This window comes from Lasiosphaeria miniovina, assembly GCF_030549165.1.
Source record: "Lasiosphaeria miniovina strain SMH2392-1A chromosome Unknown B0T26scaffold_3, whole genome shotgun sequence".
Classification (NCBI taxonomy): Eukaryota; Fungi; Ascomycota; class Sordariomycetes; order Sordariales; family Lasiosphaeriaceae; genus Lasiosphaeria; species Lasiosphaeria miniovina.
Window position 1 is genome coordinate 4,141,530 of NW_026848222.1, and position 17,835 is coordinate 4,159,364.

Below are 17,835 nucleotides of genomic sequence, written 5' to 3' on the forward strand. Positions count from 1 at the left end.
GAGCAACCTAAAGAGCAGCAAGTCCTACTCAGTAGCTTTTGCATTTTTGCGGTTTCTTAGTAAGTAAATAGCGCCATGAGAGCGGGAACATAGGGTGGAGTCCGTCATCTCGACGATCGAGAAAGTTTCACGAGCGAGCTCGTGCTTGGCATGTCGCTGGCTCGATGCTACTATCAGTGATCACTTGTGTAAACACGGGTCAGAGACGTGTTGTGCGGTTGCTGGGGATTCCAAACTGGCGAGTAAGGACAGACCAACAAAACAAAAAAAGTGTAAAAGCCCCTAACCGATCCCCCTTTTTTTTGGTAGTAGAGGAAGCTGATGGGCACGTAGAAACTGGAAGCTCGTTTGTGAAAGCGAAGCAAAGAGAGTTCCGCGCCTTAGGTATCCTCATCTAGGCTTTCGCTCTGCTTGTTGTTGATATTGCTTGCCTATGTTCAACACTAACCAAGTTGTTTGATGTGTAGAGTGCAGCTGTACATCCTGGCCGAGACTTACATAGTACCTCAGAGCTTTTGGAACACCCACCCCACAAAAAAAGGGTTGAGAATCATCAAATGCTCCACAGTAAGAGGCTCGAGACGGGGCATCGATCGGGTGTGAGAAGAAGCAGCGCGTGTAACGTGGTCTTGTTACCATCCAGGCACCCCTGGCTGCTGGATCTCATCAGGAATTCCAGAGGTGTCGGGCACGCCCGGGCCCGAGTTTTCTTTTCGTTGGATCTTGCCCGAGGAGGGGGCGCGGTGTGCATGGGATGGCGAAAGTTTGATTTGATCTCGGGTGGTGAGGCCCGAGAAATCCTACCTAGGCACCTTCTCGTTTCGTAGCGGCCTGCCTCTGGCCTAATTTCACGATATTTCGCCTTCGCACCGCACTCGGTCTCGGCCAAATTGCTAGCAAGGAAGCCAGGTACGGTGCGACGCCAGGTCCCGGCCAGCTGGCAAGGTCTTTGTTGTCTATTTGCTGTGCCTCTCTGCGTACGTGGTACTGTGCTGTGCTGCGCTCACTGTACCGTAGGACTTGGCCGGCACCACGCAAACTTCCATTGTCCTTGAAGGATATTTTGCGGGGTATCCGTACCTTGGGTGCCCGACCTTGCGATTTAAGGTGCTTCCGATTGGCAAATTTGACCCTGTTGGCCAGCGCTTGGCTGACCAAAAGACATTATTTCTTTGGGACTTGCCAGGCAAAGGGCGGCCTTGTCGGGAGTGAGAGAGTAGGTCGCAAACTAGGCCGCACCATCCATTGTATCTGTTTTACACTGTGATACCGAGTTGATGACGATGTGGTGGTCTTGCGGTCTTGCGGCTCCTTCGCCAGGGTCGCACGTCCGCGACCCAACTTGGGTCTGCCCGCTAGGCTGCGTCGACCACCCGTAATTGGCGGCTGAGATTTCGCGTCGGTCCGGCTAAAATCTCGACAATCCATTCGTCGCATGGGGCGCGCTTCTCCCCACACATGCTACTCAGTTCGCTCGCCCAACCAGACAGGAGCGGTTTAGATGACCGAGACCAGGTGACGGTCTTGGGGGGTGGGCATGGGATGAGGTGCGAGAATCCAGAGACAATAATGGGGACGAGAGGGGCGAGTCCAAGGGCAACATGGCAGTGGGAATGGAATGGTTGCTGATGACGGGAGTTGGGCAGCGGCTGCCCCTCATCACCCTCACCCTCTCCTACTCCCTCGCTCTTTCCTTCCAGGTTCCCCCCACTCTAAAGCCTCACCGCTGCATCTGTCTAACCGACCGATTTGCCATTTGACCAAAGACGGATTTTGGAAGCGAATTTCTGCAGCCACCATCGAATGGTTGGCCGAGGCTGGGGAGAGACAGGCCCGTCTTGTGGCCCTCTGTTCCATTGTTGACAGTCCATTGCCAGCTGGTCGCTAATCGTATCAGTAGTGCATGCACGCTTCCAGGGTACGAGATACCCAGAGGGGCGATCATCGCCTAGGGCGGCGTTTTTTTCTTTTGCTTGAGACCAGGAAGGCGGCTTCTGATAGGATTCTGGAATGTCCTCAACGGCATGACCTGCATGATCGGGCTTTGCGCTCAATTTCAGAGCGACCCAGCCGCCACATTTCCGGTTTTCAGGGACTGGCCGGTCGGGGTAGGGTACCAGCCGGCCTCGTACTCACCTACCCAGGGGAAGGGCGACTAAAGTCGATTGGAAGCAAAACCGAGAACGAGCATGAAATCTACATGGTACAATAAAGAAAAGCTTGGTTTGTTCAGCGTACTGGATTTGTAGCGCGTCTGCACAGCGAGCGAGCGAGCGAGCTTTCCGTCTCGTCTTACTCAGACACCTCAGGCATGGATGCGTGCATACCTTATTTCTTCAACGCGATCGCGGACGGACCCGTAAATGATATGCGGCGCACAAGAATGAGGCTGAGGCGTTAGCACCAATGGCTGCCCCAGTCAGCCAGTGAGAATGCCCCGGCAGGCCTTGGCCCGCTCGCCCCACACCCTACGACAACCCACTTTACCCATCGGGGCCATGCCTTGGCGCTTCTGGCAGCTGACGTTTCCAGAAAGCTTCCCGTCCCTGCGCAGGGCAGGCCCCATTTCGAGAGAGCTTTGGCGGCCGCCGTCCTCGAGGGCCCCAAACTGTCCGCTGCCAGGGGAACCGGGGGAGGGACGTGAGAAGTGACCGTTCGTCGCAACGCTACTACAGCACGTTTTGAAAGAATCGTAGGGTTGCTGGTAAATCGGGACGCCCGCTTGGTCCGTTTTCCTGTTCGTTTTGTGGCGAGAAGGCCCTTGACGCCCCACAAGTTACAAACAACCCCGGGTTCCAAGCTGAGAAACATCTTTCGAGGATCGGCAACACCTGTGTTTCCGTGAGCGAGGAAGAATTTCTGTTTCCGGGCTCGCGGTGACTGTTGGCTGTCCGTGGGAATACGGATACAGCGAATGTCATGGTAAGGGGGGGCCTTTTCGGTTCGCTGGCTGGCTGGCTGGCTGGCTACCTCTGCATCGGTCATCGACTCATCTCGTCAGACCAGCCGCCCCCCGCGATAGGGCGAGCAGAAAGGAAGTTGGGTGTGCACCAGCCAGCCAGGGTCGAGAAATTGGAATGAACCCCCTCTTTTTGGGGGGGTTTTAACAGCCCAATATTCAACCCCCCCTCTCCAGAGCTCCGTGGACGGCAAATCTTGCGCTCGTCTGTCTGGTCGTGTCTTATAACTGGGTTTGGCCCCCTCAACCGTGACATTGATTGAGGGGAGCAGGCCGGCGGCATGCAGGAGGATGATGCGATGCACTCGGGAAGGGTAAGTGTTATTCGGAGCGGGAGGAGCGCCCTTCATCATAAATCACCAGTCGTCTAACGCGTGACGCAAGATGAAGATTGCGCAGAAGCTGCCGTGGTGCAAGATGAGTCCCTCCAGTTACGTCCGTACCGTACCTACAGATTAACTGCCAGGCATTGTGTACAGACAGTATCCGTTCCGAACAGTAGATGCTTCTCGCCCGACGACGGCGACCGCTTGGGTTATTAGGCCAACTCCTAGTTCTGTTTGGGCGTGGACAGGGCCAGCCGAGGAATGGGGAATGGGAAATGGACTCCGTACATACTATCAAGTGTGCCTTGGGTGGAATTCCAACAAAACAGTTGGCTTGGTATCCCCAGTCTGCCCATCGTATGAACCGCTGTTGCATTTGGCGGCCACGAGGCGAATGGAACCGACTGAGTAAGGTACCTTATGCTGCCCGGAAGGCCGCGAATGCGACCGAGTGTACGCACCTCAGTCATCAGTTGTTGACCAGTGGGGCAAGGGTACAATATCACTCAAGGGCGTGTGTATCCTTGAGTTTCTGTGCCGCACTAGCAGTTGAGGCTGGCGGGAAGGTGCGTGGGAACGGCAGCAGAGTATCCGTACCTTCCTGGCTCGCACTCTACGCTTGATAGGTTCAGGTCCATTGCAAGAAACAGAGGGGAAGAGGGCATTGGATGGAGGCGGGACGCCCTCCCCAACAGGAAGTCCCTCGGGCTTCGAGTTGAGCGACTACGCAGTTGCGCTTTCCCGATGACAAGACGAGCGGGGGCTTAGAAGGCGCCCCACGCCAGCCAGCGCCGCCTCAAGTGGTCAAGTCCTGGGCGCGGTGCGGGTGAGTAGGTCGTCTTGGGTCGGTCTGTCCGTCCGCCGCGCCTTCTCGTGTTCTGGGTACTCGACTCGACTCACTCGAGAACGACCACGGCGCATTCGCACTGTCGATGCAGCGATTGCCCTACGGACTACATGTGGTATGTACGTAAGGTAGCCCGCGTGCTTTATCGCATCTTTGACCCCCAAGATTCCTACATAGTAGTCCATGGCTGGCCGGGACGTCTTGTTCTAGGTTGACTCGGTCGGGGAAGCGAAGCTGTGCATGCATGTCTGGGTCTGGAGACTGGCACGCACGAAGCGGGACAAGAGCCGCAGAACCATTCTATCGGGCAGGCGGGCAGCAAAAACCCACCCGCGAGCCGCGACAGACTAGACAAAGTGAAAGCGAAGCAAGCAGGCGACAAGCTAGCCGTCTCCCCCACCGAATAATACACTACGTTCCCTACTCCGTAAACTAGCGCAGACGAAGATCCCCACCAGCGGTTGCGGCATTCCTGGGGTCGGTGTGTTCTGTCCCCCTAGCTCAATGAGCTTGCACTGCAACGTTCTGTCACGCCCGTAGCATTTCATCCCGTATTGAATACCTAGGAAGACGAGCAAAATACCCTGGGTATAGATAGCTGTGGCACTGGTTGTTAGAAAAGCTAGCCGAGCGTGAAAATTGGGGAAGCTTGAATCTAGCAAATGGACCTAGGTTCCTCAGGTTCCTCTTGAAGAGCTCGAGGTAACAACCTACCTCCACTCTGGAATCTGGAGTCTGGAGATGCAGACACCACGACCGCAAAGGCCCGGGCCCCCCCTCTCTAGTGACTCGTCTCAGCCCCCGCCTCCACTCTTAGCCGTCGAGTGGTGGCCGACGCATTGACAACTTCCCCGGCCCCCAGGACTTGCGTCTGACACGACCGGGGGGACGTCGTCTTGGTGGCTGCCATTGCGGCTTAAACCCAGTGAGCCTCCAAACAATCGTCGCCCGCCCGCTGCCACCACCCACCACTCACACTGCTTCGCCTTGTCTCCCCACCAGCGACCGGCGGACGGACAGCCTCTCTCGCCCGCGCGCCCGCACCACACCACAAGCCGAAAGGAAGGAAGCTGCTGTGCCCTCCCGAACGGGCTGCGACCACTCCACCTTCCTCCTAACTACCTTTACTTCCACCACTGCGAGCCACCTCAGGCAGGGCACTACGACCGAGGGCTGCGAGCGACACACAACTGTCCGAACCTTACGGCTGGAAGTTGGACAAGAGACTGCGAGAAAGAATTACAAGAGACTGCGCGCCGCAGTGTGGGTATTTCGGTGTTTATATACCAAACCAAACCAAGCCAACCCTACCTTACCCTACCTTACCTTGGGTAGCTCAGGTCCTCGGTATTTGCCAGTCCTTTTGCACTTGGTCGGTACTGTCCATACATACAGTACATACAACAACAAGTACATCGTACCCTGCCCTGCCTGCCTGCCATCCCAACCCCGGTCACAACGGTCTTCGTTTTGCCTTCGTCCCGAACATCCAAACATAGCCGTCACTTGTCAGCAGCGTCTTGAGCCGCATCGGATCTGCGCCCAGCCTCTTTCCCCCCTCACTCTCCTAACTTCTGCTCCCGGCACAGCGCAGCGCAACGCAATTTACCATCCCCCGCTCAATCAACCGGTCACGAGGCCGCGTCCGCTCCTCTTTCATCCACCTAGCCAGCGCCGCGCTCTCGCCTTACCTACCTGCCTAGGTTCTTCGGGCCTTTTTAGCAGCTCCCGTCTGGCCTGCCTCGCTGCGAGACAGACAAAAACCCCCCCAACCCACCCGGCTCTCGCTGCCCTCCTTGGCTGCGTTGCGTGGTGAGGCTCTCAGCCTCGTACATGCCCGCCCTCATCCGCTGCCGCCGTTGGCCTGCGCATGGGAATCGCTGCGCGCTGCCCGCGTCATCCCTGACCTTCGGCATACCGACAAGCTACGTCGTCGGACGTGCGACACCAAGGCTGCCCCGGGGCAAGCCACGCGAGACGGACTCGCACCCGCACTCGCACCCGCACACGCACACGCACACGCACCACTCGCACGCGCAGCCTCCCGCTGCTGCTGCCGCCAGCGGCCTTGCCGGACGACGAGGCTCGGCGCGCCATCGGCACACCGAGCGAGGCGCACTGGGATAGGGCTGCTGCTCGACTCGACTCGGGCCCGCTAGTAGCCTGCCTGCCAGCCAGCCCGCTCTCTCGACTCTCCGCCCGCACACACCCCCGCTATCCATGGCGAACTGACTCCCGATCGCCCCCTCCCCCCGTCCGTGACCTAAGACCACCAAGCCCCCGACGACGTAGAAGCCTAGAAGCCCCGAATTATGAGTGCTACGGCCGCGTCAAATCCCGTCCACGACACGTCTTGCGACTACTACGATCCTAATGAGGTTGTCCCCAGGAACAGCCCGTTTCTGGAGCCGTTACGTCCAACCCTGCGGCCGTCGCCCAGCCCGCCCTTACTTCCTTTTCCCAAAGTCAGTCCTCCTCCCAGTCCCGGCGCAAAAAAGTCTAATCGTCGCAAGGTGAAGCCAAGTCTGGGCGATGCCGTCTTGGTCGGACTGCTTGACGGAGGCAGAAATCCACTCATTGCACAACACTCTGCCGAGTTCACCCTGGCCTCCGCCTCTGACGAGGAGCTCGAAGACCAGAGCGTGTTGAGCGAATCTGACTGCTCGTCCGACAGCACCTTCCCCCCGAACAGCCGCATTGTCGGCCGCGGACCGGGTGGGGACCGGTCCAACAAGGCGCGCGGGCGCGAGTCCAGGGAACCCACCATGCCCCTGGACCCACCTGACCAACCCGACATAGGCGCCTTCGACCTGAAGTCCCTGGCTGCTGGTGCTCTGGCTGGGGACCGGTCTAACAAGGCGCGCGCGCGGGAGTCTAGGGAACCCACTATGACCCTAGGCCTACCTGACCAGCCCGACATGGGCGCCTTCGACCTGAAGTCCCTGGCTGCCGGTGCCCTGGCCGTCACCGCCCCAGACCCGGCCCCCGGCCTAGACCCCGCACCACCGCCCGAGGCCGTGAATGCCGGGCCGACCCCGCCTGTTACGGAGGATGACGTGATGAAGGAGGCCCCGCCGCCGCCGCCCCCCGCGCCCCTCGAGATAGCCACGAGGCGTATAGAGCCGACTCAAGATGGGCGGCCCGTTCAGCCGGCAGTGCCGTCGCCCTACAGCCCCCGTAGCTTCTACTCGCCTCGAGACTCGGGCTCCACCCCTGTGCCCCTGAAGATGGACCTTACCCTGTCGGCGTCTGGCCTGTCTCCGAGCAGCCACGGCGAGGGCTTGGCACCCATCCAGTTAAACTCCCCGAGGTCTGATACAAACGGCCAGACACCGCTGCCATCCCTCACGGCTGCGCTGGGGGATATAAACCAACTCGAAAGCAGCTACCATGCCGAGAAGGAGAGGATGCGGAATCCGCACCCCGCTTTCCCACATTCTCCTCCCGGCCTGCCGCGTCTGCCCTCAATGCACAGCCATCACGCGTCCCCTCCCATCTCCCCGGCCGAGACTTTCCGCCGAGACCCTCTGTCGCCGAACCACTCCCTTGCCTCCTCCGTCACAAGCCCCAGGCATGGTTTCTATCCCCAGCCAAATGGCCATCAGCCGTATGACTACCCCAGCAGCTCGGCAGAACCCCCGACGTCGGACCCGTCGACAGCAACAATCTCGGAGAGGATGAGCATTGAGGGCCTTACCAGCCAGTCAGGCTCATACGTGTGCAATGTTGACGGCTGCACTGCGCCCCCGTTCCAGACACAGTATCTCTTGAACTCGCACGCAAACGTGCACTCGTCTGCGAGGCCACACTATTGCCCCGTTCATGGTTGTACCCGGAGTGAGGGTGGTAAGGGCTTCAAGCGAAAGAACGAGATGATTCGGCATGGCCTGGTGCACGACTCTCCAGGCTATGTATGCCCATTCTGTCCGGACAGGGAACACAAGTATCCTCGACCTGATAACCTTCAAAGGTACGCCCAAACAGAGGCCCCGAGTTTTCCCAGACTGTACATTGTTTTCCAGTGCACTGCTTCATCTGGTCATCCAGACACCCCGTGTCTAACGAGTTTTGTGACAGGCATGTAAGGGTCCATCACGTGGATAAAGACAAGGACGACCCTCAATTACGAGATGTCCTTGCCCAACGGCCGGATGGCCCAAGCCGGGGCCGGAGACGGAGAGGTGGGCCCGGCTAAATCATCAACCGCCTCCCAATTAACGCCCTTTATGCCGTCCCGACAACCTTTTCTTCACCTCGCTTCGCTTCGTCTGCACATAGTTTCTTCAGCCAACCTACTGGCGCGATACCACCTTTACCGTTATTTTCTTTCTGCCTGACGGGATGTATATAGTCATACTGTTTTTCTTTCTTTCCCAAACAGAGAGGGAGCCTGGCGCCACTTTTTTCTTTCTTTCCCAAACAGAGAGGGAGCCTGGCGCCACTTTTGTTTTTTGCTTCTCTTGATATTTTTTCTTCCTTTTGGCATTCTAACGGGCAATCATGACTTGCCAGATTCAAGGGGAGTTTTCTTGTCGGCATTTTTCTCCATCTTCCTTCCCTCCGGCCGGCGTTGAGTATGAAACCCGGCACTGCTAACCCCCTCCCCCATGGGCTGCTCTTTTATTTATTTTTCGTCTTCATGTCTAGCTTCATATTTTTTTTACAAGTCCCTGGGTTGCAAGCATATGGCAAGCAGTACAGCTGGGGACGCGGGGTACTTGGAGGGCAGGCGTCCGAGGCGTTGTTGTTTGCAACGCGTTCATATACCAATTTCGAATTTTCCAGTTTATTTCAATCATATTGCGGTGTGTTCTTTTCCTTTTCTTTTCCTGTCTTGTCATGGTAGTGGGAAGGCAGGCGGATGGGAAAATCGGACGATAAGAGACGAGACAAGCTGCCGGCAAGGCAATGCGCGTTACGGTCAAAGTGGTTTCTCATGCATATGGTGGTGCTATGAACCTACCTCCCTCTAGCGTGCGTGCTCTTTGTTTGCCTTTTTGGGGCTTGGAATGGGGGAGTTTGTTTGATCCCGGGCCCGAGAAACCCTTCCTACGTATCCAAGAGAAAGAGGGAGCGAAGGGGGTGGCGTGATATCAATCGATCGACCTTTGCCTGTCTCAGCCAACCTATTCTGGCACCTGAACAGGGACACATACCTATATATGCTGGGGTAGGAAGGCGATTGATTTAGACAAAAATCATCCCAGGCCACACAAAAAGAGACCTAACAATGTAAATCGAGTTGTCCGTCCCATCGAGCAAAGTGGGGGATCTATCAGACCCTGGCCTCAATAGTTTGCTATGGTGCCTGAGTGTGTCTAATTTTGAAGCCAAGGTACTTACTTACCGTTACGGTAAATAGATATCACACGCCACTAGGATACAGTGTGTGCTTCTCTCAAGCTCCTAGTAGAAATTTATCCGCCTCACCAACAACAGCTTCAAGTCATTTTGTTAAACAAAAGAAATTAGAACTAAAAGCTTATCCAATTCTGGGACGTTCGAAAAAGGGATAACTTCATCAAGTCAATTCTCATGTCTCTAAACCTAGATGGCTAATACGTGAATTGCAATCCATGGCGGATTCTTTGACTACCCCATGATATCTAAAAAGAAATGGGAAAGAAAAGATGGCAAGAGGCTGTCGAACAGCCAACCTTGAAATGTCGAGCCAGTTAGGTAGCAAATGTAGCCAAAGACTTTTGAATCTAATAATCATCTTCCTCCTCGACATGCTCCCAGGCGCCTAGATGCACCGGGCTGTCACTCAGCACCTCGATCTGGGCACCCTTTTTTGAGCGCTGGCCGCTGCTGCCGGCAATGGTGCTGCTATTACTGCTGCTGGCGGTAGTACCGCCAATTTGCTCGACGACGAGCCAGAGCCCGCCTCGTGCGCGAGCCGTCTCGGGATCGACGTCTACATCGCTGGTGCGCAGCCCCAGCGACGCGTCGGCAAACTCGCCGTCGCCCGACACGACCAGAACCCTGCGATGGGGCCCGGTGCCGAGCTCTAGGGCGACGCGTATCGCCGAGGGGGCTGCGGGGGCGACAGAGCTCGCGCTGGGATTGGAGGAGCGCGCGAGAATGCCCGCGCGAGTGAGGCGGGTGACGTTGACGCGGGCGCGGAGGCGCTGCTGGCCATCGTCAAACACGGCCAGGGTGGGTGCGGGCGTGCGCAGGCGGCCAGCGGCATCGGCGAGCACGGGCTTCAGCGCCACGGGGACGTCGGCGCAGACGCGGAGGGAGAACTTTCCCGTCTGGCCGGGCTCAAACGTGCTGGCCACGACCGTGTAAGTGCCGGCGTCGATGCGGGCAACCGATGCCGACGTGCAGCCCCGTTGGTATTCCGCGCTGGACCCTAGTAAGTCTCTCCCGGCCACCGCAGTGACGCGCTGGCCGCCACCCGAGAAGAGCACAGCAACGTGCACGGGAAGATCGGGCACGTCGGTGCTGAGCACGAGTGAGAGTCGGGTTGCCTGAGGTAGCGTAATTGCAAACTGCGGGTTGGAGAGGTAGCTGGCGTGGGCAGCGCTGCCGCCTGCCGTGCGCCAGGTCCAGGCTCCCGAGACAGTGGTTTGATGTTCCAGCACCTCCGATGCCGGAGAGGCGGTCAAGGGGGTGTCGGAGAAGAAGGAAAGAGTAAAGGAGTATTTGGGTAGAGGTAGCTCGCTCTGTGCAACAACGAGCGTCTGCGCCAAGCCCGGTGTGGGCTCGAAGCGCAACAGAGTGTTTGGGCTGTCGACGTACGGGCCCTGGTGCAGGCAGCGGTAGCCATCAGCGAGGGGAACACGGGTGCCCGGAGGCGTGGTTCCAAAGAGAGCAAGCGACACAAAGCCCAGCTGCTTCGACATATTGGCCAGCGAGCTATCGTGGCGATCCTTGTCCGCCTTGCGCTCGCGCAGTATGTCAAGCTCGCCATCCTGCCAGTGCCGGCTGAGGAGAACCCAGACCGGACGGCCGGATGACGGCAGCACGCTATACTGCGGGTTATGTGTGAAAACCAGCTCCTCCGTCTTCCCCGGTACCTCCCACGTGAAGTGGTGGTCCTGGCGGTACTTGAACAGAGCCGGATTCCAGTTAACGTACAGAGAGTCAAAATGCTGGATCACGTCCTCAAACGTCATCCAGAACATGTTTGTCCTGCTTTCCGACGACGGCCCTCTCGCGCGCGCATCAAGAATGGCCGATGATCCGACGCCGGTCCACACCAGGCTATCGTACCACGGGTTCTTCACTAGGAAGAGGCGGTTGAGCGAATCCATCTTCAGGTCAAGGACCGCGTAGTCATGCTCCTTGACTAGGCCGAGCGCTGCCTCCTCTTCGGGTAGCATTTTGCCTGTCCCGAGGGTGAGGATCACATTGCCTTGGTCGTAGGCCGGTTTGATTCTATTCCACATCTCGTCAAGCTCAATGTCGTCACTGCCGGCCGGTCCTTGTCTGTTAGCAAACACCCCTGAATGGCCGTCCCTGACAGTTGTTCGGGGGCCACATACCTCTGGAGGAAGATCTGCTCGGGAATCCAGCCGGTGAGGGCGTGCAGATCTGTGCCCGAGTTGCTGCCAGGGAAGTCGTAGCCTCCGCGGATCTTCAGATACGCCTTCTCAATCAGGGCCGGCCAGGCAAGCCGGGGGTTGCGCCGGTCGACAACGTACAGAGTGCGTGTGGTTGACGAGACAGGCAGGCGGTCGTCGATGACGACCTGGCGCCAACAGCCGTTGAAGTTCATGCGGAACACATATTTGCCGTTCTCAGAGACGGCGGGTTGCATCGCCTCGTGGTTATAGGGGTACATGAGCGAGGGCAGCAACTATCACCGACATGATCAGCACGGAGCTCGTGAATACCTAACACTGAGTGATGGGCACTGCTCACTGAGCCTTTCTTGCGCCCAAAATGGCGAACGGCAGCACACAGGCTAGCCACGACAGAGCAGTCGGTGGCGAGATCCTGGGCCAGATCTATCTCGGAGCCCCCAGATATGAAGGAGGCGGCATCTCCAGTGGATGCTCGGCCTTGAGTCTCGGCCGCGATCTCGGCCGGGCGCCGCCAGCCGGCGAAGATGGCCTGCTGGTCGGCCGAGAGAGAATAGGAGGTGGGGTCACTTTGACACGGAAAAAGGAGTTAGCCAAGGCACAGTGTGTACATAGGTGTTGCACGAACATGTAGGCGCCCCCATCCGCGTCAGCATCCGAGAAGGAGCTCGGATCAGGGGCCTTTTCCCAAGGGGGAAAAATGTTGCCATGCAGGCGCGAGGAACGGAGCAGGATCGCCTTTTCGGCGGCTGGCAGCAGGCGTGTTGACTCGGGCACGGGAACACGGGAGGTGGCAGCGGCAGCGGCGGCATTGGCCTTAAGCCGCTCGCCCAGGGCGATGAGGTCGCTGCACTTGCGGTTCAGACGGACACGGTCTGGGTTCGTCGTGGCCTTTCGGGCGGCCTGCATGTACAGCTCGGCGGCGGCGATGGCGTGCTTCAGGGCCTCGTCGCCGCGGGCCAAAGCCAGGCGGCGCTCAGATTCCTGGTAATGGGGTTAGAGGGCCGTTTTCTGCGCCGCGATTGCTGTGGGTCTCGGGTCTTAGGCCCCGGGTCTTGGGCTTTAGGCCTTCCATCCAAGCGGAGTTGCTCACCAGCGCTCTGGCCTCCATGGGCAGTCGGGGACAAATGGCAAGTCAACGGAAGCTACCTCTGTCGCGTGCATAGTATTCAACGTGTCCGCATGTCCCTCTAATTTTTTGCAGCTGCAAGTGCCGGTGCAAGTCCTAATTGGCGATTACCTATGGTAGGTACCTAAAAATACGTTGCGTAGTTGATAATGGCTTATTAAAAAGATGGTGTAGAGGCGGGACCCGAGTGGAAAAAGAAATCACAGCGGCGTATGGCTTGAACTGGTCGGACTATAGACAAGGCCCGGACTAGTAATCGTGCGACGAGACGGCGACACTAGCAGAAGAAATAGACGAGTGTGTAGAGTGGGAGAGAATCACGATCAAGGAGCTATCGTCGACGCCCAAGAGCCAGCGCGGGGTGGTGTTGAGGCTTGAGCTGCATCTGCGCTCCTCGGCAGCTTCCGTTCACAACGGAGACATCGTAAACAGGTGGAGGCAAGGTGCACCCGGCTGGCATTAGACTAGGCAGGAGGAACTGATGACTCGGCTGCCCGTGTTTTTGAGAGAGTGCGAGCGAGGGCCGTGTGTCGTCTGAGCTGTGGAGGTCGAGGGCCGGAATGAGGTGCGGATCCGCCAATGGAAGGGGGGGGTTCGGAGCAGAGCCACCCATTCCTGCCGTCCGAGTCTGTTGAGCACGAAGTACTGGGGAAGGAACAACTCAGGTGACAGCCCATCGGTGGAAAGAACTCTTATGATTCTGGGCGCGTTGTCTACATCTTTTCAGATTCCTCCCAAAATCTAACATTAGTAAGGAGGTAAAGACGTCCGACGTTGATTTCCCATGACGCAAAAGTCCGGACCCCAGATCCTTGACACGGGCTCGCCATGCCGGCCAACGGTCCATTCTCGCTGCTGTGCCCCACGGCAGCCACTGCGGCGATTCAGTCGGGCCTGTCCCTGTAACAACCCCACTGGGTCACCCTTTCAGCAGTCTTCCGACAATGGCGACTTGGCGATTGCCCCAGGCGATCGATGGGATGCGGGGCATTGGACGCCACTGTATTTGCCGTACGCAGGGCCCTCGGCGCACGCGCATTCCCGAACTCGCAGCCGAGGTTAACGTTTCCGGTTATCACCACTTGCTGTCCTGCGGTCACTTTCGCCGAACGCTCCAAGCCCGTGTTTGTTCATATCGGTCTTAAACTCGATTTGGCTGCCCAACTCCCTACCTACCTACCTACCTACCTAAGGTGTCTAGCTGACGCCTCTTTGCTGTATCACGTATCCATCCCATGCATGCAATTGTTCCCGGACATTTGTTTTCACGTCTTATCCGACGATAGGCACTCATCTGAGTCCTGACTATTGTTACTGCGCCGCCAAAAAAAAAAAACGGCTGCATCCTGTGTTGGCGTCATCAGTGGGGACTTTAGCCGGCCGTGGTACGACGTATACGCACGACTCCATCCCCAAGAGCGCTCGTGGTCCCCCATTCCCAGAGCCGCGCCCATCTTGTCGACACGTCCTATACGGGGCGTCAAGTGTAGTGTCATGGGAGTTCAGTCAAAACCGACCCCGATTGGGCCTTGGGGTCGCGCAACAGCAGGCGCTGCTGGTGCAGTCTTCGCCAATGCCTTGGTTTACCCGCTGGATCTGTACGTGATGCTGCCGTCTGCCCGTCCGCAGCTTTCCCGTGCTTACTTGTTTCTTCCCGGCGCAGCGTAAAGACGAAGCTACAGGTCCAAGTGAAGCAGACCGACCCATCCAAGGCAGCTTCCGACGAGCCGCACTACTCGTCCACATGGGACGCCGTGAGTAGGATTGCCGCCGACGAGGGCATTTCGGGCCTTTATGGCGGCATGAGCGGCGCGCTGATAGGCGTCGCGTCAACGAATTTCGCCTACTTCTACTGGTACTCGGTTGTCCGCGCGCTGTATATCAAGCACAACAAGGCGCAGGGCAATCCGGGGACAGTCGTTGAGCTATCACTGGGTGCTCTCGCTGGCGCGCTTGCTCAGCTCTTCACAATACCGGTTGCCGTCATCACAACTCGGCAACAGACGCAAAAGAAGGAAGACAGGAAGGGCATCTTCGACACAGCCCGTGAGGTCATTGAGGGCGAGGATGGCGTGTCCGGACTCTGGAGAGGACTCAAGGCGAGCTTGGTTTTGGTTGTTAACCCGGCTATCACATACGGCGCCTATGAAAGGTTAAAGAGCGTCATATTTCCAGGGAAGACGAGCTTGAGACCGTGGGAGGCATTCGGTAAGGCTGGTTTCTATCATGGGCTCTGATGTGGACGCTGACATATTTCGCAAGTTCTCGGCGCAATGTCCAAGTCACTAGCCACCATCGTCACACAGCCCTTGATCGTGGCCAAGGTAGGCTTGCAGTCCAGACCGCCGGCAGTCCGGCAAGGCAAGCCTTTTAAGAGCTTCGTCGAGGTGATGCGGTTCATCGTCGAGAACGAAGGCGCTCTTAGCCTCTTCAAGGGCATCGGGCCACAGCTCTTGAAGGGGCTGTTAGTTCAGGGCATCCTAATGATGACCAAGGAGAGGTATGTTTTGGCGACATGTTAAATGCCTATAAACCCCGTAACTAACACCATCACACCAGGGTCGAGCTTTATTTCGTCCTCTTTATCCGCTATCTTCAGACCATTCGGTCGCGGCAGCTCACGAGGGCGGCGACCACAGCAGCGGCAGTGAAGATTGTGGTGCCTCTGACAAGCAAATGATAGAACCATGATATAATCCATCGCCAAGAGTTATCGCCATATGAAGCCAGAGCTTGAGTTGGGATAACAGCTAAGCTAAGGTAGGTGGTTAGAGCTGCGCATGGTGCGATGTTCTCAGTATTGCTGCGATTGTGTTTTACTATGGCGAGTCTCATTGGATTCCTGTATGTAGAATTAAAGAATATAAATCTGAGAGTCATTATGCATAATTAGAGAATGCAACTGAAGTCAGCTGTATAATCTGCCTCAAATGACGAAATAAGAATTGAATTACAGTTCTTGACCGCGCTTCCTCAGCGGCCCTGATCAGCAGCCTGGTCGGTCGGCCGGCCGGCTTGTGGAGGGGATGCCAGGATGGTGACATCAGATGCCCAGTGCCAATTGCAAGGGCCAAGCCCAATAACCAACAGCCCCACAAAAGATCACTTGCGGCACAGTTGAGCCACTCCCAACCGACCGTCGCAGCCACATCCCCCGAATTAGGGCTCCGGAAATTTCCTCCACCTTTGTGCACAAGCAATAAAATCCATTGCCAAAACCTCACACCCAGCTTTGCAGACCGGACATCGACTTCATTTGAAGCCGCACATCTTCTCACAATGGCCAGTATGTCGCTCTATTCCTGCTAGGATATTCACCGGTTCCAATAATTGACATTTCGGCAGAGTCCAAGAACTCGTCCCAGCACAACCAGGCGAAGAAGGCGCACCGGAACGGGTACGACGGTCCCTGAGTGCCTCTATTGGCACTGCTCTTCGATCGAGGCGCTGACAGACGGCGCTACAGTATCAAGAAGCCCAAGACCTCGAGATACCCTTCTCTCAACGGAACAGACCCCAAGTTCCGGAGAAACCACAGACATGCGCTCCACGGAACCGCTAAGGCACTGGTACGCCGCGACCGAACCCAGCGCGGACAACCCCCCACCGCAACGAGATCAAATCGGCTAACCCATTCTTGCAGAAGGAGTTCAAGGAGGGCAAGAGAGAGACGGCATAAATGTGGTCTGCTTACAGGCTGGGTAGCCACTGAACATGACCTTTTACGAAGGAATCCGCGGTTGATGCGACTGCACGCACCGTCTGTGGGCTGGCTTTTCGAGGTGTTATTTAAGGCGTCATCCAACGGAATGCATTGCCTCCTGCGAGGGGCCGACTTACCAGCGTGCATTTCTCTCGGCTGCGGAAAGACAACGCAAAAGAAGGTTCCTTGTGCCAGACCATTACGTGAATGATGCGCGCGATAGCCTCGCATCGCCTTTGGCCCCCTCCCCCCTTCCAGACCTCCATTTCATCCCTTCAAAGCCCTCATCACTTCCTGGCACTTCTCCCGCTGCCTCCCCAGCTCCCTCACCCAGAATTTTCAGAACCAGAAGACGGCATTTGTGTGTACAACATCAAGCTCTTTCCCAAGCTCAGTTGTTGAAGGAATAATTCTTCGTGCCAAGAAAAAACTAGCCTTGCTATTACCAAACACCTTTATCTTTATACCTCCAAAGATCAATTGGTGCATGAAAGCCGGGCAACATTTCCACCGAGGATTTATCTGTCTTTGTATGGACGGGGGCGTGGGAGTTTGGCGTGGGCGTGGGCGTGGGCTTTTACTTTCCTAGAGCAATTTGATACATACCTAATGTTCTCTTATTTCCTGGCTTATACTCTAACGTTGCCGGTGGCTAGGTGGCGTCTAATCTCAAGACCCAGGTGAGGGCCGTCTTAAACGACGGTTACTACATCCGATCGTCGGCTGTTCTGTGTGTGCTGGGTAGGTTAGTAGCCCAACCCGTTTCCCATCAATTGCAAGTTGTCAGACTGACCCACGCTCTGGCCAGTGGTGAGAGGCGCAGAAAGCGGGGATGCTTTGCTAAATATCTGCTCATCAATACGCACTTTCTGCTGTCCTTTATATTGCTAATCCAATGCGGTTTGAGCAAAGTCTGATATGTGCTTCCCCAGGGCCGAGGGCCCGATGCCGCGATAAACAGTAGAGCAAAAGGATTCGCTCGGGGATGCATCAAGGGTCTCATGAGTCCTGTTAGTGAGAATTGTGCCACCCCCGCCTGGCGGGGTCTGGAGGATGACCCCACTAAAAGTGCTGTTGTTGCTTCAGACCAGCGAGCCGCGCCTCTGTTTCGCGACCGCCCCAAAGGAGGGCCCGTCATCAGGGGCGGCAGAGTGTTTCTAGCAGGGAGGCTCGGCTCACCTTCCTAGGCTCACTCAAGGTCGGCTGTTAATCCACGGGTTTTTTTTGTCGACAATGAAGAATACCAAGACAAGCCACTTAGTTTAAGCGAGGTACAATGCCCGGGGGCCCTTAAATCTCTGGTCGATCGTGTCACGACTTTGCTGCTAAGGTCAAGTCG

General features: G+C 56.9%; 6 protein-coding genes across 6 annotated transcripts; 4 read left to right on the plus strand and 2 right to left on the minus strand.

Moving 5' to 3' along the window:
- The first annotated feature begins 3,223 nt into the window (after positions 1 to 3,223).
- Positions 3,224 to 3,998, plus strand: B0T26DRAFT_236076 (uncharacterized protein). Its single transcript, XM_060433918.1, has one exon. It carries the CDS (start codon positions 3,462 to 3,464, stop codon positions 3,906 to 3,908), a length of 447 nt encoding a protein of 148 aa, XP_060298755.1. The 5' UTR covers positions 3,224 to 3,461; the 3' UTR covers positions 3,909 to 3,998.
- A 2,446-nt stretch (positions 3,999 to 6,444) lies between these two features.
- On the plus strand, positions 6,445 to 8,327 carry B0T26DRAFT_674484 (uncharacterized protein; the record flags this gene model as incomplete). Its single annotated transcript, XM_060439717.1, has 2 exons — positions 6,445 to 8,102; positions 8,210 to 8,327. The coding sequence occupies 2 exons, from the start codon at positions 6,445 to 6,447 to the stop codon at positions 8,325 to 8,327; spliced, it is 1,776 nt and encodes a 591-aa protein (XP_060298756.1).
- Positions 8,328 to 9,840: 1,513 nt separating this feature from the next.
- B0T26DRAFT_750182 (calpain-like protease palB/rim-13) lies at positions 9,841 to 12,775 on the minus strand (the record flags this gene model as incomplete). Its single annotated transcript, XM_060445192.1, has 5 exons — positions 9,841 to 11,551; positions 11,626 to 11,939; positions 12,005 to 12,233; positions 12,293 to 12,648; positions 12,758 to 12,775. The coding sequence occupies 5 exons, from the start codon at positions 12,773 to 12,775 to the stop codon at positions 9,841 to 9,843; spliced, it is 2,628 nt and encodes an 875-aa protein (XP_060298757.1).
- Positions 12,776 to 14,193: 1,418 nt separating this feature from the next.
- B0T26DRAFT_236439 (mitochondrial carrier domain-containing protein) lies at positions 14,194 to 15,573 on the plus strand. Its single transcript, XM_060433919.1, has 4 exons — positions 14,194 to 14,391; positions 14,457 to 15,001; positions 15,056 to 15,293; positions 15,353 to 15,573. The coding sequence occupies exons 1-4, from the start codon at positions 14,288 to 14,290 to the stop codon at positions 15,471 to 15,473; spliced, it is 1,008 nt and encodes a 335-aa protein (XP_060298758.1). The 5' UTR covers positions 14,194 to 14,287; the 3' UTR covers positions 15,474 to 15,573.
- Positions 15,574 to 16,072: 499 nt separating this feature from the next.
- On the plus strand, positions 16,073 to 16,472 carry B0T26DRAFT_750184 (ribosomal L29e protein family-domain-containing protein; the record flags this gene model as incomplete). The annotated part of the gene is made up of 4 exons (XM_060445193.1): positions 16,073 to 16,079; positions 16,139 to 16,190; positions 16,260 to 16,362; positions 16,437 to 16,472. 4 exons carry the CDS (start codon positions 16,073 to 16,075, stop codon positions 16,470 to 16,472), a joined length of 198 nt encoding a protein of 65 aa, XP_060298759.1.
- Positions 16,473 to 17,086: 614 nt separating this feature from the next.
- B0T26DRAFT_236731 (uncharacterized protein) lies at positions 17,087 to 17,811 on the minus strand. The gene has a single exon (XM_060433920.1). It carries the CDS (start codon positions 17,632 to 17,634, stop codon positions 17,266 to 17,268), a length of 369 nt encoding a protein of 122 aa, XP_060298760.1. The 5' UTR covers positions 17,635 to 17,811; the 3' UTR covers positions 17,087 to 17,265.
- Positions 17,812 to 17,835: the final 24 nt, after the last annotated feature.